General features: G+C 40.0%; 1 protein-coding gene across 1 annotated transcript in view; it reads right to left on the minus strand.

The window, feature by feature from the left end:
• Rnf150 (ring finger protein 150) overlaps positions 1-25,925 on the minus strand; it is a 287,377-nt gene that overhangs the window by 106,798 nt on the left and 154,654 nt on the right. Inside the window, 1 exon segment of the mRNA XM_060393328.1 lies at positions 1,890-2,140. Coding sequence (XP_060249311.1) covers positions 1,890-2,140 — 251 coding nt within the window.

The following is a 25,925-nucleotide window of genomic DNA, read 5'->3' on the forward strand; positions in this document are numbered from 1 at the left end:
TTGAGAATCTGGGAGAAACAAATCCCATAAAATAAAAAAAATTAGTTAATTTCCTTGACCAACAGGAGACACTAGTAAGAAAGCTTTCACAATTCAGTTGAAAACCACTAGCTCACAGAAGCAGGGACTTAACAAAACTTTCGTGTTTTAAACTACATTTAAAAAGGTTTTAGCTTTACCTATAATTTAAAGAGTGTGATGGGAATGTAGCTTGGAGGTTAGCTGTTTGCTTAGTATGTGCAAGGTTGTGGGTTTAATCCCTGCCATCACAGGAATAAAACAAAATAAAAAGTGATATTCATTGAATCACAAGAAAAAGCTCTAACATTCTTTTGGTAACGCTATGGAAAGTTTTTATTTATTTTTATTTATTTTTTTATTTTTTAATTTGTGTTTGTGTGTCTTTGTCTTTCTTTGTATCTGTGTGTGGAGTGTCTCCCTGTGTGTGTATGTATCTGCCTCTCTGTGTGTGATGCATGTGGGTGTGATATGTCTGTGTGTTTATGTCTGACATGGGACTGATTCAGATTGTTTGCAGCAGCAGGCTGTCTGCCTCATGAGGGCTCTGAGAGGGGCTTTTTGTTGAATTCTGAGAACTTTGAGGGGTATAAAAAAGATAGCCCAGAGGAAGAAGAGGTGGCTGCTTGCAGGAGACAGAAGAGGTCTTGCTGCTCTTGCTGGTTTGCTGGTTATTTGGTTACCTGGACTTCTATATTTTCTAAGGATGGATATTGATATTGCCCCCCAAAGAATCCTATGACCCTACCCAGCAGGAAGAAGTAAAGAGGACTACAACCCCTTTCCTTTACTGCCTTCTTTTCCCCTACCTGGTGTTGGGGAATTGGAAGGAAGATATAAGCTTTAAGGAACTCCCAAATACAGTAAAGCATTTGAAAAACTAGTGCCTAACACGTATAGGTGTTCTTGTCCCAAGAGGTGGATGTAAAGGTCCAACTTGTACTCAGTTCTCTTCTTCTACTCTGTATTCTGGGGATTAAACTCAAGTTAACAGGCTTGGAATTAAGTACCTTTGCCTGCTGAGTCAACTTGATGTTCCCAGCACACTACTTTCAAATATTATTGATTGAAGTATAAATTGGTTCAACAATATTTTTTGGAAGACAACATTGTAGTCATCATAGTTTAAATAATATACTATAGTTTTAGCAATTAATCTCCCAGGATTTACCTTATACTAAAAAGTATGCTAAGTATCACATATGTATCACATATGTATGTCTTGTGTGAAAAAGAAAACATTTTCATCAGTGGGAGCTGAATAAAGAAATAAGGCATAGAAAGACGTGCATTTAGATATGTGTAAAATATCCTGAGCAGCTACTTTATGGAGTAGAAGTAAGTAGCGAGGCCTCACATGGAAGACAGTTGTTCTTCATTGCGCTCCATTGTGCAGCATTCACATTTCATACAATGTACATACACTCAAAAATTAAGTCCTTTAAAATCCAGCTTTATTTTAAAAATAAAACTCCCTCACCCCCCTTATGTTTCCAAGAAGGAAATCCTGGCTCTTTCTGAGTCATGTTGTCACTCTTAGTATAATCTAAGCTCCTGTCCCTCTCCCCTTCTTTCTTCATTCTGCTTAAACAAACAATTGTTTTAAAAAATGAACAATGGGAGGAGGTATGAAATAAATCAACATCTAGATGACAATGTCAGTAAGACATCAGAATGCAGATGTGTAAGAAATTTCTGAAAAACTACAACAGAAGTTAGCAATGTGTTTGCATGTGTGTGTGTGGTGGGGGATAGAGTCTGAAAATACTGTTAATCTCACCCTGTTACTTGTGAGTTACAAAATTTACACCATGATATGTGTCGTTTGCATTGAGTTGACAGAGCAATGCTTTTCTTAATGAGTTACTCACCTGGTTCCTGTCCCTGGCATTTGCATAGCGAAACCTCTGGATATAATAAAAGACCAGCCATGCGAGGGAAATGATCATCAGGACAATGAAGGAGATGGAGACAAACACAACCGACGTGCGGCTCACATATTTTTGCAGGTTCCGGGTTCCGATGGTGATGTACATGGTTACCGTGATGTTTCTCTCCAACAGGCCCACTATCTCCTTCCCTTTGGGCTCAGGAATCATTATAGCCACGATGTCTTCCACACCTGGGACGAGAGGGGCAAGGAAGTGGGCAATGAGGGTTGGATGAGGGGTGGCAGTCAGAGCAAAATGTGTGCAAGGACACCATTCAAGTGATGGTATTACTTGCTGCTAGCCAGGGCTGTTTTGTAAAGTGCCATCATTTTGATGGACAGTTTCCCCAAATACAGCAATTTGGTCTCTAGAATTAAAAGTACTGTGTGTTTCCAGGTTTGTGCCCTTTCCATTGTCATTGCTGATTCAGAAACAGCTTGATTGCATGCATGTATTAGGGGCTTCATCAAACACCGGTATAGAATCTCCCCTTACCTCTGAAACCTCTAAGAAGGAGCCCCAAGCACTCCTCAGGGCCCCGTCATACTGCTGTCTGCTCACACTGTTAATACTTCTGCTAATAGAATTTTCCTACTACAAAGCATAACTTGTCTCCTGTTCCCCTTGAATCCAAACGCTACAACCTTACACTTTCAGGAATCTCATTCAATGTTGAGACACCTAAAAGCCCCCACAGGTACTGCAGTCACACACTCACACTCACGCGTGTATGCACACGGCAGCTACTCTCTAAGGTGCTGCCTTGAATCTGGTCAAAGTAGATCTATCTTTCCCTAGATCCCCCGAAAAGAGCAAAAGGAGTTTCCATTTCATTGCAAAGAAGTAAACACTCAGCTTCCTACCACCAACCTCACTGTGCCATTTCTCCCCACCCCCACACCTATATATTCTGTAAATACTCAATTACAGATCTCCAAGTACCATGTTTTTTGTTTTTTGTTTTTTTTCCCCCAAGTAATTTTCTCCAATAGTGACTACCCAAGCAAACAAAGCCAGGGGTTTTCAAAGAGCTCCAATAGGATTGGCTAACTGATATAATGGTCTCAGAGCTATTTTCTGCTTATTTTTACTCAATTCAATGGAAACAACTATGTGACCTCCTGCCAAGCAAAGGGAAGATAAAATTAGCTAATTTTGGAAAAATGTCACTGCCTTTTCATATACTTCCACCACAGTGGCCTTGTTATTACAGAGCTTGAAGGCAGAGGTACTTTCCTTGGACATCAGCCATGTGGGTCATTGCCCTGTGTCATGACACTTTGTAAGGAGCAGGTCTCAGTAAGCTGTCCTAAGAATTTATGCACATGGTCTTTCAGAAGCATGTGACACCAGATTTAACAGAGCAAGTAAATCTGTCACTGTGGCTGACACATGGGACAGAATCCCACAGTTCAATCTGCAGGAAAAGATGTTAGCTGGTATACACACGGTCTCACTTCCAGGTGGAAATATCGCATTACCTGGGGTGATTAAGTGAAATGGAACACATTTACTGTTCGTGTTGTTGTGCCCGAATCGCAATACCCCAAAATACCACCACCAGGAGTCGAGTCTGTGGCAAAACACACGAGGATCTTTGAGGATCTTTTTATTACAAATTACAAGCTGCAGCTTGGGCTCACCCCCCCCCCCCCACTGCCAAAGCAGTGAGAGCCGAGAGCCCCATGCTCAGGTTAGTTGGGTGATTTAAAGATTCTGGTCCCTCCCAGCATGCCCAAGGCAGGGGCAATTCCTGCCTGGCAAGCATCTATTGGTCAAAACGCTGCATTTTGAATTGATTGGCTATAGGAAGGTCCCCAGACCATTAATGATCTGGTGTCCCTCCCTAGGGGGATGGGCCAGTTTCCTAGTAACTGTATCTCTAGTGAGTGGGGAAAGAATGCAGTAAGGCGAGTTCTTCCCCTCACGGCATTGCTGGACCTCTCCACCCAGCTAGTTCAGGCCTTAAACATTAATAATAGCCACCGATTTTTAATCTTTTGGTCTCTCAGTGTGTTGTAGATTTTGGGAAAAAAGAAACCCTACTGCAAATGCTCACAGGGCGTAGGCAGGCAGCAAACTGGGACAGGATCTCTTGGCTAGACTGAAACAGTTGCATGCATGTGTGTGTGTGCTGGTGTTGTGGGTGGCTTGGCTGTGTGGCAAGTCTCTCTGACTTTGCTCTCTAGTTTTAGCCCCACTTCCTTGACAATGTTTCCCTTAGACTGATTAAATACTTTAAAAGTCAACTGCCTTAGAAGCATTTATTTGCCACTATAAAATATTTTTCCATTATTAAAAAAAGAAAAAAGCAGGTATGCCCAAAGGCAGACCAGTCATTGGTTATGTATTTTCAATATTCCTACAATTGTTGCACTGACGTTGTAAGAGCATCAAGCCATTGCTGAGTGTTCAACTTTTGTTACTGTTTTAAAGAATTACTGAAACTATGGTTTGAATTCTAACTTGGCAGAATTTACCCACAATCCAGTAGCCCCTTCACATGCTGCGTTTATTCTGGCTAGTGGCTACGTGTGGTCTGGAGTTTTGTGAGGGATTAAGGCCACCCCCAGACTCTATAGAACTGTGTTTCGACTCTACAGACATGTGTCTTCTTTGTGTTCTGAACTAATCTGGCCTGGGGGTGGGGTTTATCCCAGAGCTATGGTTATATCTAAAATGAGATATATGAGTACTGAGGAGGGTCATGGTTTTCTATTTATTTCCTTGTTTACATTCCCTAGACATGCTTATGTAAAGCTCTAGAATAGATTTTTGGAAAGACAGGATGTGGGATAAATTGAGAGGCTTTCCATGCTCAGACAGGCACGCATTTATATTTTAATAGCCAAATTAATATATTCCTTAATTGCTTTCAGTTTTGATACTTGGTTTAGAAAGTTTGTTTCCACTCATCATCACAGAACTACTTATTCAAAAACAGCTTTCCTACACCAAATAGTTTTACTTTCTATATTTTTAGCAACCAAATGTGGTTTGCTAACAAAACAGTTTTTACTGAGTTCTCTTAATGGATCAGCAGAAAGGACAGAGATTAGAGTGTGCTTTAGTTTCCTCCTAAATTCTCAGCTTTAGTTTGTACTTTGCATATTCTGCGAGGCTGACCTACATTTTGCTGAACCTGCCCCAGGCTTTTAGTCTTAAAGCTTTTAACCTGTTTCTTACCTGTTGGCTTGAATGCCCTGGCGCTATTTGCCCTGCCCTCAGCCTACAATTTTCCTATTAGGAATTCATGTTTGAGTGGCCAGAGAGTATAATCATGAAGAGCTGCTCTCTGGAAACAGACAGCGCATTTTAATCCAGTGCAGCACTCTAGAAACAGCACTGAGAGTTTTCATTGCTGCAAGCTCTAAATTATTCATTATCTTTTTTCAGGGATCTGAGAAAATATTTTCTCTTTCTGCAGGGTAAGGTATAATTAACTATTTTAAACTGTTTGTTTTAAACCTCAATGCCTAGTGATGGCTTGTCGTCTCTACCACTGTGGGGACTTCAGGGTATACAGCCTCCTTTGGGAAGGGCAAAAGCATACATGGTAATGCGGCAGGTCTATTCATTTTGACATAAATCCTATTCATTTCTGATATTTGTAACAACTGCCAGGTCTGATAATGAAAAAGATGAGATTCTCAAAGCATTTCTCTTTGTACTTTAGACTATTAGAGTAACATTATACTGGGTATATTAATTTATTCCAGTTGGAATAGTCACTAAAAAAGGCTTGAGAAATGCTCAGTGGTTAAGAGCATTTGCTTTTTTTTTCCAGAGGACCCAAGTTCAATTCCCAACACCCACAAAAGGGCTCACAATTGCATGTAACTCCAGTTCCAAGGGACTTGATATGTTTTTCTAGCTGTTTGTGGGTTCCTGAATGCACATGTTGCACATAAATTCATGCAGGCATACGCATAAATAATAAAAAGTAAACAGGATGTCTAAGGTGTCCAAAACCAAAGCAAAACAAACGACCCCTCCCCCCAATACTGGCATCAAGTTAACTGCACTTGGATGACTTATTCTGATAAGTGAAGACAATCCAGGCCAAGAAGCTGTTCCAGGACCTCATTTGTTTGAGGGAGACACACACTGATGTGAGCAGTCACACTTCCTTGATCTTTACCTCATCCAGATGTACACCTGCAGCGGAAGTGCAGCTGCAGATGTGCAAGAGACAGGAAAGGAGAGAAATGGAAGCCAGTGAGTGTGGCAGGGCTGCTGAGACCACAGGAACAGTCCCTGAGCTCCGTGCTGCTCTGTTGATGTACTTTGTATCTGTGAGACCCTATGGACTCACAGGCACATGAAAATGACATTCACAGAGAGCATCTATTGAATGGGTAAAATGCATACAGACCAAGCTGTTTGAGTAATTCCATGTTTACTGTAACATGAAGCCACTCTTGTGAATTGCCTCCTCAATAAAATTGTATCATTCTACAGTCTATCTTCTTCCCAAATGTACTTCAGGTCTTGGGGTGGTGAGTCAATGCTCTTATGTCATCACTGTGTATCCTGGAAAACCTTGTCAGTTAGAGGTAATAACGTGTGACCAGGACAGACAACACTCAACTGCCAGAGGCACCTTGTACTTTCTCTAGTGCCTTGTCTATCAGTGACAACACTCTGCAGCCATGGACTCATTTCATATATGTGTGTATGTCAGGAACCCAAAGCTTACGAAGCCTGAGAGTGTTTGCTGATGAGTAACCTTTGCGTAATTGTGGCATTCGTGGCATCTCTAGAATACCAGCGGAATGCAAAGCACCATTTGGAGCTGCTGCCCACTCCTCCCTGGGCACCCTGGGTGGTGTGAACATCTCTGCATTCCTCCCTCTTTCCCAGTCTATGCTTTAGTCTGTCTTAGTCTTAGCTCTCTAGGATTTAGGCAATTATAAGAAAAACATTCACTGTTCACTTGTAAATATTTTCAACTTATACATTTCAAATAGTTATTTTAAAAAATGTAGTCAACTTTTGATTACTGTCAGCTCTCAAGCCGTATATGTATGAAATTATTTTAAAACAGCAAAGTACCATGTAAATTGAAAGTTATTACTATTTTCTGCACCAAAACACATTTTTTAGATATACACAGATGCAGACTTCTGAATCAAGCTCTCCGAAATAGAATCCAGCAGTACATTAAGATAATTTTCATGCCCATGTGGAATTTATTCAGAATATGAGATTGATTTAATATCATAAATATTGTGGTGGGTTTTAGAACTAACAAGTTAAAGGACTAAAGCATATGTCTATCTTACGGATCTTGTTATATGCCTGTATGGGGTCTGCTTTTCCTTTCAGTATTAGTATTTTGGTTGGGCATAGAGTGGCAGTAAAAATGTTACTACCAAGACTCTTTTGAAGCTAGATGTTGCCATTGCTTACTATTTGGCCACTGATATGTTAGTAAAAATGATGCTTTCCACTCCAGGGTCTTACTCTGCTGTGAAAAGGAAGAATGCCAACAATGACCATGTATACAAAAGCTAGCATAGTTCTGCAACTAAAATTAGAAGACTATTTAGTGAAACATAAGATTCAAATAAGCATGCAAAAATGAAGTTTCCCACACACCTTAATCCAAGAGAAGCTAAGGGAAAAATGGTCTATGTGTTGCAGCAGTGGACACCTTGAAACTCCTAAGAATAAACTAACCTTTCGCATTTAATGAAGAGACCCATGTGATAAAGTTTCTCTGAAAGACATAAAAAATTCCAAAGGAACACATGTCATTTTAAAACCAAAGTTTGCTAACTTAGTAGGACTTAGTTTTTGTCAAGCACATGGTGGTTTTTAGTTAGCTCTTGGTACTTAGGACCTTGTTGCTTTCATAGTATGGTCAGCGAGCAGAGTATCTTGAATATGATCATCTTTTCAGGGGGGAAAATGGTTGCAATTTTTTTAAACACTGCCTATTCCCTGACGTTACAAATATCTCAGTGATTAAACTTAGCAAGTGTAGTCAGATCTTCTACATTGCTTCCTAATTTTCTCTGACCAGTTTTACAACATAGTGTGATAACAATTAATAGTCTACTATTGATCATGGGCTTTGGATATCCCTCAGTATAGAAATGGGAAGAGGAACTGCCTCTGACATAATCTGATTGGCCTGCTCTTTGATCACCTTCTCCTGAGGGGGGAGCAGCCTTACCAGGCCACAGAAGATGACAATGCAGCCACTCCTGATGAGATCTGATAGACATACATCATTCACAATGAAAACACGTGACAGAGAAGAACAGCCACTTAGGAGTAGTTAAAAGGCTTGCCACACAAACAGCAAGCCTGAGGGCCACAGTTTGTGGGTGGGCACAGGGACCATCGTAAGTATTTCACGGCTCAGAAGCTAAGGATTAGATCTCTGGAGCAGACTTGCTGGCTGCACTAGCTGCGATTAGGAGAGCTCTGGGCTGAACTGAGAGACCTTGTTTCAAAATATAAGGGGACTGCTGGCATCCTCATGTAGAGAAGTATACCCACATACCCATGTGCATGCACACATATGTAACTGTGCACACACAGAAGCAGACACAAATAGAAATGAACAAGCAAAACCAACCAAACAAACCAAACCAAACAAAAAACAAAACAAAACAAAACAAACAAACAAAAAAAAACAAAACCAAAAACCCCAAGCTGAACTATTGTCCAGTGCGTTTCCTCAGCTTTTCTGCCTGCCCTTTGATGTACAGTCAAGTGTCCCCATGGCTGTGTTTAACTGTTCACAGCATGGCTGCAGCTGAGCACTCTCCTGTGACAGTCTGCTTTCTCTCCCCTGCTCAGGGCTGCATGCTAGAGTGTCTGTGTAAATGCTGCTACCTTGTTTACTTGTGAATCCTCATCCATTACTTTGATGGAATGTGAACATATTTAGTCTGAGGGCTTTCATTTTCCCCTTTAATTCTTGAACATATGACTTCATGCTTTCTTCAAATATATCTTCCTCTGTTTTCTCCTCTTCTGTAATTTCTGTTAGTGGATCACATGCTACTTTCTACATATATCTTGTTCTTTCGCATTGCTTACTAGTGTTGATTTACTTATTTATATTACATTATGAAACAGAAAACTGGCGTAGTTGAGAACTCAAATACATAAATTACTTGGCTATCACAAGGTTTTACATGTACAGATTTTTAAAAATATGTCCACAATTTTATGACAGTTATCACATGCATAAGGTCATATAACCATGACACAGTGAAGACAATGAAATATTCAGAATGAGGGAGTGGGACACGGCTGGGATACAGAGTTAATAAAATGTAACTGATAAAAAAATAAAAAAAAATAAATAAATAAAAAGTTTTTTAAAAAGAAATATTCAATTACCACTAAAAATTCCCTTTCTGTCATTTTCCCCTTCCCTAACTTCTAAGAAACAAACAAACCAACACACACACATAAATATATAATACACATATATACATGTATAAATTTTTGCCATTTCTGGAAAACCATATAATTAGAACCACACACACCACACACACACACACACACACACACACACACACACACCTTTTTCAGAATAGTTTTCTTTCACTTAGCATTCTACTTTGACCATAATGCCTTTGACATTTATCCAAAGATCCATTGCTAATTTATGCTCTTTCATTTTTGAGTAGAATTTCACAGCACAGGCTTTGATAAACCACAACTCATTCAGCCATTAGCTGAATGATAGACATAGGTTTACAGTCAGTTTTGGGCTCTTGTGAGTAGAGCTGCTATAAACATTCATGTAGATATTTTATATGAATGTAAATTTTCATTTCTGTGGGATAGAAGCCAAAGAGTGTAATTCCTAAGGAATATGGTGCTTGAGTTTTTATAAAATTGTGAAACTTTTGCAGATTGGCTCTCATACCTTGCATTCTACCAGTGATGTCTTAATTTTTTACTTTCTCACTATGCTGTCAAGACTTTGATATTGTTGCTGATTTTTATTTCAGTCATTCTCACATGTGCTCAGCAGAACTTCATTAAGTCTTTACATTCCTCCTTTTCATCTATGTATCTATGTATTTATATATGAGTCTGTGTATCTATGTGTCTATGTATCTATGTATCTGTCTATGTATCTATTTTGGTTTTTCAAGACAGGGTTCCTCTGTGTAGCCTTGGCTGCCCTAGACTCACTTTGTATACTAGGCTGGCCTCCAACTCACAGTGATCCACCTGCCTCTGCCTCTCAGAGTGCTGGGATTACAGGCATGTGCCACTGCATCCCACTATGTTTATCCTTTTCTATCCTGGCTAATCTGTGAGTTTTGGGTTTGCCTTTCTGTTACTGAGACAAAATGCCTGAATAAATAATTTACAGAACATTGATGGCATTACAGGCATTGATGGCTTCAGTCCATAGTCTCCTGGCTCCTATTACCTCTGTGCTTGTTACAGACATCATTCACAATGAAAACACATGACAGAGAAGAACAGCCACTTAAGAGACACCAAGAAACAGAGAGAGATGGAGGACCAGTATTCCAGTTCCCTACAGAGCACATCCCCAGTGACTGAAGTTTTCTCTATAAGTCCTCAGCTCTGAAAAGTATTCTGTTCCCGCACCCCAAATACTGCCACGCATAGAGGTCCAAGCTTGGGACCCAAACCACAATTGTTTCTCAAGCTGAGATTTTAGGTCACCAATTCTTCTTCAGCTGTATCCATTTAACATCTTAACTATTGTGTTCCTCAAATTATTGTATTTCTCATACTAAATATTTCTCAGTAGTTTCTCTCCACAGCTTCAAACTCTTTCCATGCAGCACCAGCCATCACTTAATGCTGTGGCTCCTCTTCCAAACCATTCCTCCTTAACTGGTAAAACCACAGCTTGTCCCACCATTAATAATGCTAGCAGCTGTCTCCTAAACTTGCCTATGAGTCCATGTTGACCCACCTACTATATCTAGGGAAAATCCCAATCAAAGGCATGGGTTAGTGGCTGCAGAAGATTTAAGAAGAAAGAGAAGCTTGGATGCTCCATCCATGTGCAGTTCAAAACCAACGCCTCTTCCTGCTCTTGTGATGTGCTAGTGTTCTGTTCTATCTGAGGCCCTTGTTAGCTTTTACTTGAAGTATTGCTGACCTCCAGGCTCCCTCACCCTGCTTACATTTTATTTTATGGCACACCATATAACTATAAATGCTTGTAACTGTCTGATATCATCTAATCCAGCCTAATTTCATACTCTTGTTCCTGAATCCTTCCTCTGTCTCTTGGAAAGTCCGGTTAGTAATGGTCCCACTCTCTTCCTGGAATGTCCCTTCACATCTTTCCAGGAAGCATTTCCTTGTATGGGCGCAGCTTGCTTTGAATTATGATCAAGGGAAGACTAAGAAAGAATTTAAATGTATGTTTATTAAACCCCACTCTTCACACTGTAGGGACAGGAGGCAGCTTGGTGAACATGCTTCATTTTGAGTTTGCTTCCCTCATTATTATGAACTCTATTACAGTCACTTCCCAAGCTATCCTGACGTTTCTCCGACTTGGTTTACATTTTTCCATCCTGCCTCTCCTTGCTTCCCTCTGCCAACTTCTTGCTTATTCCTTCTATCACCACTTTCACTCTCAGTTTAACCATCACTTGGACAGTAATTCCACTGTTAACAGTGTTAAACCTACCCAAAGCTGTGTCCTGGCATGTGTTTTCAATGTTTCCTCTTTGCCCATGTCCCTGTTAGAGTTTGCCAGTGCTGAAACTTCCCATGTGCGACTTCCTGCCTTTGCCTCTTTCTCTGCTCCCTGGTGTCCTCTATTGCCCACCACTTCCACTTGTTTTCTCTCCTTACCCAGCCTCCATCACACACCACACTTGGAGGCTCTTTGCACAACATCTTCTACTCTTGTTCTTCTATTTATCCACAGAACAGCCCCTGTTAAGTCCACTGTTTCTAGGCCTCCACATCACCAAGTGAAGGAAGCAGAGAGAATGGTTTCAGAAGTCATTTGTTCCCATTGAAATGCATGACCACCATGCTCAAATGAACACTGTATATTGTCTTGTTCTACTCAACCTTTCTTCCTTCTGCCAAATGATGCCTCACACCTCCTGTCTCCCAGACAACCTCCCACACCCCTTCCCACCCATGTTCTCAAATACTGATTTTAACCACAAAAGTTCTTGAAGAAAAGTACCTAGCAGCAGTGCTAAGGTGGCCAAATCCTGATCTTAAAGAAGGACTCCTGTGGGGATAAGCTGATATGCTTAGAACTGCAAGAGACCAAGGAGTTGAGAACTTCCTTAAGTGGGAGAGCCATAAAGAGGCTGGAAGTAGCTGACATCAAGATTGAGCCGCCATGATCAAGTTGAATTTGCAGTCAGCCTGGCTCTGGACTTTTCTCTTGTTAATATGATCACTCAGTGGCAAACCCCAAAATGCTGAGCCGTATATCTCTTCTGCATGCCACACTGTAGGTACTAAATCTCAATATATTTTCATAACCTTTCTAGGTGTCTCTAACTTCATTTTCCTTCAACTAACTTACACAGAATCCACAGTAGAATTCACCTCTGGTGTCTTCATATATTTAAAGACTATCTACATCGAGCTTCATTGTAAGCAACTGCCTGATACATACACTCAAAGCCATCATAGACTGCAAGGGTGAACCTCCCATCAGCTCCCAGGGACTCTTTTAGCCTTTCTACCACAGGGAAATATATCTGACATATTGAAGCAGACAGCTTTCATGGAATCCATGTATTTTCACACATTTTTGGGGGAATACAAAGGATATTGTAGGAAACATGCTCTTGGTTTTGACAGTAGAAATACTTTCTGCTATAAAAAAAATTAAATTCAAGGCAGGACTAACTGAGGATTAAAACTTTATTATTTAGGAGCCAAACAGGTTAATTTTCAGTATAAACCAGGTTTCTACTATATAAATTTAGTATATAGTATAATACTATACTATATAATAGTATAGTATAATACTATACTATATAAAATTTCTCCAGAAGATCTCTAAGTTCAAAATGGGAATGTTTTGGGGTTGTCAGATAAGCGCTGGTCAACCTGGGCTACCCCAGTTCTGTGCTATAAACTTGAAACAGTCAGCTGTGGTATGTCACTGAAGTGCAGTGGGATTCATCATTACAACCAATAACAACCAACTTTTGTGAGGCCAGAAAATCTTTAAGGGAGAATGCTAATAGTGGCCTCTTTCACTGTTCTTGGAATGGCTATTGTAACTTAACTAGCTCGTAGAGTATACCACATTTTTCAGAAACTTCATGTAAATTCCTATTGTTGAGCTTGTGGAAATTTTTATGAATTTATGTGAAAAACAAGGGCAAGTGTTAAGTACAAACTGAAATGAAGCTTTATGAACCCAGTCTGTAACATTTTTATTGGGATATGATCATTAAATCTAATTCACATCTAACTTATTTTCAGATTTTTTTTAACAATTATGATACAACAGGGTTGAGGTTGAAATGCAATAAATTACAGAGTACTGATCAGTTTTATAGCAATGGGGTTTCAGTTAGACTCACTTCCATCACAGGAAATAAGCTAAAGAATCTTCTGCTCATCTATAAAACATTTTACATTTGAATTTTGGTTTGGACAAAGCTCAATGTCTGTAAATCTCTCTTAGGAGCAGATTAATGAAATCATAAGACAGGAGATTATGAGGGACTAAAATTCTCCAGCACATTTTTTCTCTTCCTAAAAATCTTTTTATTTTCCATCAAGAATTGCCATTACAATGTCCTTTCTTTTTTATTATTTATTTATTTTTATGAATTACACTTTATTCACTTTGTATCCCCCCTATAAACCCCTCCCTCCTCCCCTCTCGGTCCCACCCTCCCTTCCCTTTCTTCACGAATGCCCCTCCCCAAGTCCACTGATAGGGGAGGTCCTCCTCTCCTTCCTTCTGATCTTAGTCTATCAGATCACATCAGGAGTGGCTGCATTGTCATCTTCTGTGGCCTGGTAAGGCTGTTCTCCCCTCAGGGGGAGGTGATCAAAGAGCAGGCTAATCAGATTATGTCAGAGGCAGTCCCTCTTCCCATTACTATGTAACCCACTTGGACACTAAACTGCCATGTGCTACTTCTGTACAGGGGTTCTAGGATATCTCCATGAATAGTCCTTGGTTGGAGTATGAGTCTCTGGGAAGACCCCTGTGTTCAAATTTTCTGGTTCTGTTTCTCTCCTTGTGGGGTTCCTGTCCTCTCCAGCTCTTACTATTTCCCACTTCTTACATAAGATTCCATGCACTCTGCCCAACAGTTGGCCATAAGTCTCGGCGTCTGCTTCGATAGTCTGCAGGGCAGAGGCTTTCAGAGGCCCTCGGTGGCAGGTTCCTAGCTTGTTTCCTGTTTTCTTCTTCTTCTGATGTCCTAAAAATCTTAAATGAAGTAAAATAAAATTGTTTGCTACAACATCTAGCTGGGTAGCTCTGTAAGATTTATTAAGTTTTTAATACCCTTAAAACTAAAGGTTCATTGCCCCTCATGACTCAACAGTCAATGCACTCAGTCTAGAATGTTGACTGGAGAAGAAATGGACAAATTAAGATACAGCAACTCAAATCTATATGCTCAGTAAATAAGAACTATTATTACATCATTTGCATTATTTATACAATAAATGTTTAAAACATTACAGTTAGTGTAAAGCCTAAGTTTGGATCCAAAGACACAGGGTAAGAAGTACATTATATTAATTGCGACTGGTGTGGAAACAAGCATGGATTTATGGACAACTTATAACTCCTGAATCCTATAAGGATCCTCCAGTCAGTTATTGACAAGGAAACAGACTAAAAGAGTCATTCTATGGAAAGGATCCCATAAATGGTCTCATGTTAATGCCTTATTCCATGGCCCATGAGGCTCTTGGGGAATGGTGGCATCTTTTATTTTTAATTTTTTATTTAACTTTTATTAATTACACTTTATTCATTTTGTATCCCCCCATTTTGTATCTCCCTCCTCCCCTCCCGATCCCACCCTCCCTCTCCTTTCTGCATGCATGCCCCTCCCCAAGTCCACTGATAGGGGAGGTCCTCCTCTCCTTCTTTCTGATCTTAGTCTATCAGTTCTCATCAGAAGTGGCTGCATTGTCATCTTCTGTGGCCTGGTAAGGCTGTTCTCCCCTCAGGGGGAGGTGATCAAAGAGCAGGCCAATCAGATTATGTCAGAGGCAGTCCCTCTTCCCATTACTATGGAACCCACTTGGACACTAAACTGCCATGGGCTACATCTGTGCAGGGGTTCTAGGTTATCTCCATGAATAGTCCTTGGTTGGTGTATGAGTCTCTGGGAAGTTCCATGTGTTCAAATTTTCTGGTTCTGTTGCTCTCCTTGTGGGGTTCCTGTCCTCTCCAGCTCTTGCTATTTCCCACTTCTTACATAAAATTCCATTCATTCTGCCCGACAGTTGGCCATCAGGCTCAGCATCTGCTTTGATAGTCTGCAGGGCAGAGGCTTTCAGAGGCCCTCTGTGGCAGGTTCCTAGGTTGTTTCCTGTTTTCTTCTTTTTCTGATGTCCATTCTCTTTGCCTTTCAGGATGGGGATTGAACATTTTAGTTATGGTCCTCTCTTTTGCTTAGTTTGTAAGCAAAAAGACACACATGGTATATACTCACTCATATAAACATACAACATAGGATAAACCTGCTAAAATCTGTACATCTAAACAAACTAAGCAAAAGAGTGGTGGCATCTTTAAGAGATGGAGTGAGATTGGAAGACTCCTGTCACATGGGGAAACACCTATACTGGACTCCAGGCTTTGTTTGTTCTGTTTCTTCTCTGCTATGAGTTTGGAAGCTCCCCCATCAATGTACTCCCACCATGATCTGCTGCCCTAATATAAACCCTAAAGCAATATGTCTCTCTGGCACAGAGACCTCCAAAATAGTGATCCAAGCAAACTTTTATGTGGTATAAGATTTATATTGTAGTCATGAAAAGCTAACACAACCCATTTCTGGAAGATCAAAGGGTTGACATCCCTCCTACATGAATCAATGAAAGAAAATTCTAAGGCAAATAAATAGAATATTGGTTTTCTATGTCAAGGATTAACATGACTGGGCTAGTAGCTGACAGCCAAGTTTATGTTACTCTCTTGATGTAGTGAAAAAAATAGTATACATTTTAGGCAGAAACAGTTACATAATCCAAGGAGTGACGGGTTTACAGTTTGCATTATTTATAACTATTGTGAAAAAAAATCATTTCCTGTTAGACTACCTCTAACAAACCAAAGCAAGGCCCTATAGCTACAGCTAAAAGCACTCGTTTTCTCGACTCTAACGAGGCTCTAGATATAATTTATTATAACTATAGTGCCGCTTAAGCCAGGAGAGCTGACGAACTGCTTCCTACACATTTTATTTATTTGCCAGTGATCTGGAGTTCCCAATTTATTGCCTAATTATAAATGTCTCATTACCTGATTTGTCTATTTCTTTTTGAGTATTCAAAAAGTTGCCTTTGAGACACATCTTCATTCAGAAAGGCAAATGGGCTAGACACTAGAAGAGGAAACAGGGAAGAGGACAGAAGCCTACCACAGAGGACCTCTGAAAAACTATACCCAGAAGGGTATTGAAGCAGATGCTGAGACTCATAGCCAAACTTATGAAAGAAGGGGGAGACAGACAGACCTGGAGGGAGGGGGAACAGGAGCTCCACAAGGAGAGCAACAGAACAACAATAGCAATAGCAAAAACTGGACACTGGTGTATTTTCTGAGACTAATACTCCAACCAAGGATCATTCAGGGAGATAACCTAGAACCCCTGCTCAGATGTAGCCCATGGCAGCTCAGTCTCCAAATGGGTTCCCTAGTAAGGGAAACAGGTGCTTGTTTCTTACATGAACTCAGTGGCTGGCTCTTTGATCACCTCTTGCTGAAGGAGAAACAGCCTTACCAGGCCACAGAGGAAGACAATGTAGCCAGTCATAATGGGACCTGATAGGCTAGGGTCAGAGGAAAGGGGAGGAGGACCTCCCCTATCAGTGGACTGGGCATGGGAGGAGAAGAGGGAGGAAGGAAGGGCACTATAAGAACGGAGCTACAGCTGGGATACAAACTGAATAAATTGTAATAAATAAAAATTAAAATAAAAAAAGACCTCCCCTATCAATGGACTTGGGGAGGGGCATGCATGCAGAGGGTGGAGGAAGGGAAGGATTGGGACAGGAAGAGGGAGGGAACCATAGGGGTGATACAAAGTGAATAAAGTGTAATTAATAAAGAATTAAAAAAATAAAATAAAAAAGAGAAATCCCCTATTCAAAATTCACACTGGGCAATCCCTCTTGCAAAGCCACCTTTGTTACTCTGATTTCTGGAAGGTGGGAATCCCCACAGTGTTTCCTGTGGTGAGATGACATGAACTGCAAGCTCAGCAGTAGTATGGTCAAATAAAGGACTGGCCTTTGGAGAGGGAAAGCACAGTGAAACACCAATGGACAGTAGACAGGCTTTCCTGGTTTCAAAACAGTAGAAGAGGCTGCACAGGCTTTGACCTGGTAAATAGTGGGGACTGGGTGTGGCAAGCCTTGCTGTGCAAAGGTTTTTGATGCCTATATACACAATTAATCCCTACTTCTCTTTAGCCTTTATCCTCTCCACCATGAGTTCTTAGGGGAAAGGGAACCACTGACTCCCTAGGGTCCTCAGTTCTAATTCGGGAGACAGCTGGGCAACAAGCTTACATTTTGAAAACATACCCACTTGCCATGTTCTTTTGGCACATTGTACACTGTAAGTCAAAGTGTCTATCGGGTCTGGTCTATTACCCTTCTATAAATCCCACGAGTGCTTTTTGGTACATACTATTCCGATTCTCAACTGTCAATGTCTGGATTTCATTGCCCAAATAGCTTTTCTTGATCAGTAAGGGTTGGGTTCTGAATTATTGCTACCTGGGTGCAAGCCGTAATCACTGAGAAAAATGCTGAACAAATACCACAACCTCCTTCCCAGGGCTGGAATAGCTCTGCACATTTTCTACATCATTTTGCCAACTGTGCAAGTGGCATTTAACCTCATTCCTCATAAGAGGCTGCTGGATAATATGGCATTTACCGTCACCCTTTACCTGTCACATGTCTATGTAACCAAACAGAAGTTTCCTCTCAAGCAAAGTTTGAGGCAACTATGTAACCAAACGGAAGTTTGCCTCTCAAGCAAACAGCTGGGATCTAAATCCTCATTTTGGTTCTGCCTCTGTGGCAACGATAATTTGCTAAAAGTTATGTCCCTGTGTCTTCCTTCTTCGTGGCCTTTTTATGTCACAAACACAAGATATAATGGCTTGTGCCTCAGCAACATTTCCACACTTCTTACACAGGAGCCTTTAATTTTGAATTGGTTTATAAATAGAAAAAATTAATGGTGCAATGCACAATATGTACCTGTGTACACGTGTCCTTCAGTAACTTAGCACCATGTACAATAAGAGTAAATATATACAAACACGATATTTGTCCATGTTTTTAATTTAAAAGGAGAATCATTCTTTAGAGGTGTCATGTTTTAGCTTTGCTCTGAAGAGAAATGTAGTCACATGTATTTTGTGGCTGGAGACTCCAGTCTCTCCTGCTTTGGACTTGAAGAGAGAATAGTTTTGAACACTGAACAGGTGCTATGCACTGATGTTCCTGAATAAATAGTCTAGTGTGACATGCTGTAGCAATTGTCACTAGCCACCTGCTGCTGGCATCTGTAGTGCAGCTATGAGGGCAGCTTAGGTTCTGATAATTTGATCTTAAATTAAAGCCTTAATTAGCATCAGTTATCAGGAAGCTTTTAAAGTATGTTTGAAACAACTTTAGTATTTGAAAGCACTTCTCATTAACCCCTATTTTCCTAATATCTAAAATCAAATCAAGTATTTCTGAAGAAAAGGTAGGATCCAAGTCTCAATGTAGTGTGCTAAAATGCAAAATACACATGGAAATTTGAAGATCAAGTATTTCAGAGACTCCAGTGATATTTAGATATTTGAAATGAATTTCTTTTTCTGAGTAGATATTGAAATGAGTTACAGATAGGGTGGACTGCATAAACCATATTCAATTTGTTTCCCCTTCTTCTATTACAAAACCTACTGCTGCTGGAGAGGGCTAATATGGAACATGTAGCTTATATCATATTGTCTTTGGAAAGTATCAATCTGTCATACACTAAAGGAAGTGCATTTGTTAGCGCAGTGGCACAGGAAATACTATGTGAAGAGTCATGACAACAAAATAACACCCATCTTCTTAAAGAGTTGACACTTTACAGTGACTGCACTGACGTGGTGATGATATTACGGGCCAGTGAAAGGTAAAGGCCATACAACCTTCCCGGCACTCAGATACTCCTTTGTTTGAGTAAATTACTGATATTAGTGTCAGTTTCAGAAAGGGGTTTAAGAAACAATTCCACCCTCTAAAAGGCAAAACCTGCAAGCTTGCTTCTGCTTGAAAGTTCAGGGAACACTTCTCCTGTTAGCTTTTAGGAAGAAAAATGGAAAGACAGAATTGGGAACTTAGGTGTTGGGAGTGGCTTTCACTGTCTATGATTGCAACTATTTCTTTGTTGTATGGAGAACTATAAAGGAAAAAAAAAAAAACCAGGGCCTAGCCTAGTCTGGTGGCTGGATCAAGGCTTATCACTGCTTTGTTCTCCATAAACACAAGAAGAGAAGAAGCATCAATTCTGGGCCAGTCCTCACAGACAGAGAAAACAAGATATTCAATGACAAAAACAAATTTCAACAATACTTACACACAAATCCAGCGTTACAGAAGACACTAGAAGGAAAAATACAACCCAAGAAAACGAACTACTTTCAAGAAAACACAGGAAATAATTAACCTCAGTACAGCAAAACAAAAAGTAACCAAGCACACAAACTTATGACCACAGCCAAAATCAAAATCAAAATCAAAATATTTAACAGCCACTGGTGATTAATCTCTCTCAACATCAATGGACTCAATTCTCCAATAAAAAGGCACAGACTAACAGAATGGATGTGGAAACAAGATCCAGCAATCTGTTGCATACAAGAAACACACCTAAGTCACAAAGATAGACATTACCTGAGGGTAAAGGGCTGGAAGACGGTTTTCTAAGCAAATGGACCCAAGAAGCAAGCAGAAGTAGTCATTCTAATATCTGATAAAATAGACTTTCAACCAAAATTAAACAAAAGAGATGGGGAAGGACACGTCATACTCATCAAGGGAAAATTCCACCAGGAAGATATCACAATCCTGAACATCTATGCTCCATATACAAAGGCACCCACATTTGTAAAAGAAACATTAATAAAACTTAAAGCACACATAGATCTCCACACATTAATAGTGAGAGACTTCAACATCCCACTCTCAACAAAGGACAGGTCAACTAAACAGAATTTAAACAAAGGAACAATGTGTCTAACAGAGGTCACGAATCAAATGGACCTAACAGACATCTACAGAACTTTACACCCAAACATAAAAGAATTTACCTTCTCAGCACCACATGGAACCTTCTCCAAAGTAGACCACATAGTTGGTCACAAAGTGAGCCTCAACAGATACAAGAAGATTGAAATAATCCTTTGTATCCTATCTGATCACCATGTACTAAAGCTGGACCTCAACAACAACAGAAATAGCAAAAAGCCTACACACTCATGGAAACTGAACAACTTGTTACTAAAGGACAGCTGGGTCAGGGAAGAAATAAAGAAAGAAATTAAAGTCTTCCTAGAATTCAGTGAAAATGAAGACACAACATAGCCAAACTTATGTGACACAATGAAAGCAGTGCTAAGAGGAAAGTTCATAGCACTAAGTGCCTTCAAGAAGAAATTCGAGACAGCTCATTCAAGCACCCTAATGGCTCAATTAAAAACCCTAGAAAAAGAAGAAGCAGACACACCAAAAAGGAGTAAACAGCTGGAAATAATCAAACTCAGGGCTGAAATCAATAAATTAGAAACAAATAAAACAATTTAAAGAATCAATGAAACCAAGAGCTGGTTCTTTGAGAAAATCAACAAATAAACAAACCCTTAGCCAAAGTAACTAAAAGGTAGAGAGACATTACCCAAATTAACAAAATCAGAAATGAAAAGAGGGACATAACAACAGACTCTGAGGAACTCCAAACAGTCATTAGGACTCACTTCAAAAATCTATATGCCACAAAATTTGAAAATCTAAATGAAATGGACAATTTTCTTGATCAATTCCATTTGCTAAAGCTGAATCAAGACCAGGTAAATCAATTAAATATTCCTATCCCCCAAGGAAATAGAAGCGGTTATCAAAAGTCTCCCATTCAAAAAAAGCCCAGGACCAGATGGTTTCAGTGCCGAATTCTTCCAGACATTCAAAGAAGAGCTAAACTCCAGTTCTCTTCAAACTATTCTACCACATAGAAACAGAAGGAACACTACCAAACTCATTCTATGAAGCCATTGTCACATTGGTACCTAAACCTCATAAAGACCTAACAAAGAAAGAGAATTTCAGGCCAATCTCCCTTATGAACATTGATGCAAAAATACTCAACAAAATACTTGCAAAACAAATACAAGAACACATCAAAGATATCATCCACTATGACCAAGTAGGCTTCATCCCAGGTATGCAGGGGTGGTTCAATATATGGAAATCCATCAATGTGATCCACCATATTAACAAACTGAAAGAAAAAAACACATGATAATCTCCCTAAGTGCTGTAAAAACATTTGACAAAATCCAGCATCCATTCATGCTTAAAGTATTGGAGAGATCAGGGATAAAAGGCACATATCTAAACACAGTAAAGGCAATATATAGCAAGCCTATAGCCAACATCAAACTAAATGGAGAGAAACTTAAAGCAATCCCACTGAAGTCAGGGACAAGACAAGGCTGCCCACTCTCTCCATATCTCTTTAACATAGTTCTGGAAGTCCTTGCTAGAGCAATAAGACAATTGAAGGAGATCAAGGGGATAGAAATTGGAAAGGAAGAAGTCAAACTATCACTATTTGCAGATTATATGATAGTGTACCTGAGGGACCCCAAAAATTCTACCATGGAACTCCTCCAGCTGATAAACACCTTCAGCCAAGTGGTTGGATAAAAAATTAACTAAAAAAAAAAAATCAGTAGCCCTTCTGTAAACAATAGCCTTCACAATAGCCACAAAAGCCATAAAGTACCTTGGTGTAACCCTAACCAAGGAAGTCAAAGATGTGTATGAAAAAAACTTCAAGTCTCTGAAGAAAGAATTAGAAGAAGATATCAGAAGATGGAAAGATCTCCCATGCTCATGGCTTGGCAGGATTAACATAGTAAAAATGGCCATCTTACCGAAAGCAGATTTAATGCAATTCCCATCAAATTACCAACACAATTCTTTACAGAACTTGAAAGAACAATTCTCAACTTCATATGGAATAACAAGAACCTAGAATTGCTAAAACAGTCCTCTACAATAAAAGATCTTCTGGAGGTATCTCCATTCTTGATCTCAAGCTGTACTATAGAGCAGCAGTAATAAAAACTGCACGGTACTGGCATAGAAACAGAATTGTGGATTATGGAGTAGAAGACCCAGAAATAAACCCACACACTTATGGACACCTGATCTTTGGCAAAGACGCCAAAACCATACAATGGAAAAAAGATAGCATCTTCAACAAATGGTGCTGGTCTAACTGGATGTCTACATGTAAAAAAATGCAAATAGATACATACTTATCACCCTGCACAAAACTAAAGTCCAAGTGGATCAAAGACTTCAATATAAAACCAGACACACTAAACCTGTTAAAAGAAAAGTGGGGAAGAACCTTGAACTCATTGGCACAGGAGACAACTTCCTCAACAGAACACCAACAGCACAGACTCTAAGAGCAACAATCAATAAATGGGACCTCATGAAACTGAAAAGCTTCTGTAAGGCAATGGAGACAGTCATCAAAACAAAATGTCTGCCTACAGATTGGGAAAGGATCCTCACCAACCCTCTATCTGACAGAGGGCTAATATCCAGTATATTTAAAGAACTGAAAAAGTTAAACAGCAACAAATCAAGGAATCCAATTAAAAAATTGGGCACAGAGCTAAATAGAGAATTCTCTGTAGAGGAATATAGAATGGCAGAGAAACACTTAAAGAAATGCTCAATGTCCTTAGTCATAAGGGAAATGCAAATCAAAACGACCCTGAGATTTCACTTTACACCCCTCAGAATGGCTAAGATGAACAACTCGAGTGACAACACATGCTGGAGAGGATGTGGAGAAAGGGGAACCCTCCACCACTGCTGGTGGGAATGTAAACTTGTACAACCACTTTGTAAATCAATCTGTCACTTTCTCAGACAATTAGGAATAGTGCTTCCTTGAGATCCAGCTACACCACTCCTAGGCACATATCCAAATGATGCTCAAGTATACAGTAAAGACATCTGCTCAACCATGTTTGTAGTAGCTTTATTTGTAATAGCCAATAGCTGGAAATAGCCCAGATGCCCCTCATTTGAGGAATGGATACAAAAATTGTGGTATATCTATACAATGGAATATTACTCAGCAATAAAAAATAAGGAAATCATGAAATTTGCAGGTAAATGTTGGGAACTGGAAAAGATCATCCTGAGTGAGGTATCCCAGAAGCAGAAAGACACACAGGGTATATACTCACACATAAGTGGATACTAGACATATAATAGGATAAACATACTAAACTCTGAAAAGCTTTTATACTAGACATATAATATAGCTATTATACTAGACAGATAATATAGCTATTATACTAGATATATAATATAGGATAAACATACTAAAATCTGAAAATCTGTACACCTAAGGAAGCTAATCAGGATGGAGGACTTTGGCTAAGTTGCTCAACCCCCATTCAGAAAGCCAAAGAGAATGGAGATCGGAGGAGGAAGAAAACATGGAATAGGACAGGAGCCTACCACAGAGGGCTTCTGAAAGACTACCCTGCAGGGTATGGAGGCAGATGTTGAGACTCATAGCCAAACTTTGGGCAAAGTACAGGGAATCTTATGAAAGAAGTGGTATAGTAAGACCTTGAGAGGACAGGAGCTCCACAAGAAGAGCAACAGTACCAAAAATTCTGGGCACAGAATTTTCTGAAACTTTCTTTTCTGAAACTGATACTCCAGCCAAAGACCACTCATACAGATGGCACAGAGGTAGCCTATGACAGTTCAATACCCAAGTGGCCTTCATAATGGGGACAGGGACTGTCTCTGACATAAACTGATTGGCCTGCTCTTTGATCACCTCCCCCTGAGGGGGGAGTAGCCTTACCAGGCCACAGAAGAAGACAATGCAACCACTCCTGATGAAAATATAAGACCTGGGGTCTCACAGCTAGGAGTTCAAGATTGTGCCCTTCCCAGAAACTCCCCCAGACCAAGACTCATTGCAAAAGCAAGAGGTTTGTTAACCATTGCACAATGGGGTCACCCCTGCTGGTCAGCAAAGAGTGGCACCGGGAGACAAAGGCCTTTAGGTTTTTAAAAGAAAAATTGCTGGAGATTTGAAGTTGCAGTCTTGGCAATTTAGGATTGGATGAGGAAGCTATAAAGTTAGATAATTGGTTAGTCTTGGGTGCTCAAGCTTGGCCAGTCCTGCCAAGTGTGGATGCAGCTGCAATTGAAGGTGGGGGTGGTTAGCTCATCCTTGAAGATTAGGGGCTGCAGACTTTTGGCTGGAGGTCAAAAGCTACTCAGAAGAAGTCTGGGTTCATTGCTAAGAAATGCTATCTCAAAGACAGGAGTCTTTCTTTTGCTGAGCGAACGTCATTGCTTGCTTGCCTTTTTATATATATATATCTGTTCTCACAGATAGGGTCACATTCCTCCATTCTCTGGAAAGGTACTAAGAGGCTTTAGCTTAACCTGGACCTAAAACTCAAAACTATAGGCTTTAGAAGACATATAGGTTACAAAGTTAGCCTAACCCTTTCAAGACTTGATAGACTAGGGTCAGAGGGAAAGGGAGGAGGACTTCATTTTTCAGTGGACTGGGTGAGGGACATGGGTGGGCAAAAGGGAGGGTGGGATTGGGAGGGGAGGAGGGCGGGAGGTACAGGGGGGATACAAAGTGAATAAACTCTAATTAATAAAAATAAAAAAGAAAAAATTATTGCAAATAAAAAACAGATGAAAATTAACCAGCTCTATAAAATTCTATGAAGTCGGAGTAGTCATTGGCAAGGAGGCTGCAGAGCTTCATGTTGAACACTGTACTTTCTACTGACATGCTGCTACCATGGATTAAGTTTTAATGACACTCATCTATGGTATCCTCAATTCCTTTCTCATACTTCACTGGATCATCCAGTGTTAATTCAATGCACTGTTTGTCACAATGTCAGATGACATATGACAAATGGTTACTCATTCTTTGGTTTTCCTGGAACTGATAACTGCATCATTTTTTTTCAGTTGCCTGGATTCCAATATTTACATGGTTTCTCTCCCCAAAAGCTACTGTACCTCAGCCATATGTCATCCAATAATTTTCCCACATTTTTTCAAACACACTGGTTGCACTTTTACTCTCCTCTCCTCTTCCCCTTCCCTCCCCTCCTCTCCCATTTCCTCCTCTCCCCTTCCTTTCTCCGCGCCCATCCGCTCCTCTCCCCTCCTTTCCTTTCCTTTCCTTTTTTTTTTCTTTTTTTGGGACACATCCTTTCTAAACTTCACTGCCACTCAGCTCTTACATGGGTTTACTTCCCCCAGACTCAGGAGTTAGCTATCATTGAGGAACTTAGCACAGAGAGAAGCTTTCACTTCCCTAAATCAACTTTAAACCCTGTTTTATTAATATCTCACAAACAGTATTATTAAATGCTGGTAATGGTGATACCACAAATATTCAAATATTTCAGATTCTTAAAATTTGAATTGATGTTTGTATTAGTTGCTTTTCTCTTGTTG

Source organism: Meriones unguiculatus, chromosome 10, assembly GCF_030254825.1.
Source record: "Meriones unguiculatus strain TT.TT164.6M chromosome 10, Bangor_MerUng_6.1, whole genome shotgun sequence".
Taxonomy (NCBI): Eukaryota; Metazoa; Chordata; class Mammalia; order Rodentia; family Muridae; genus Meriones; species Meriones unguiculatus.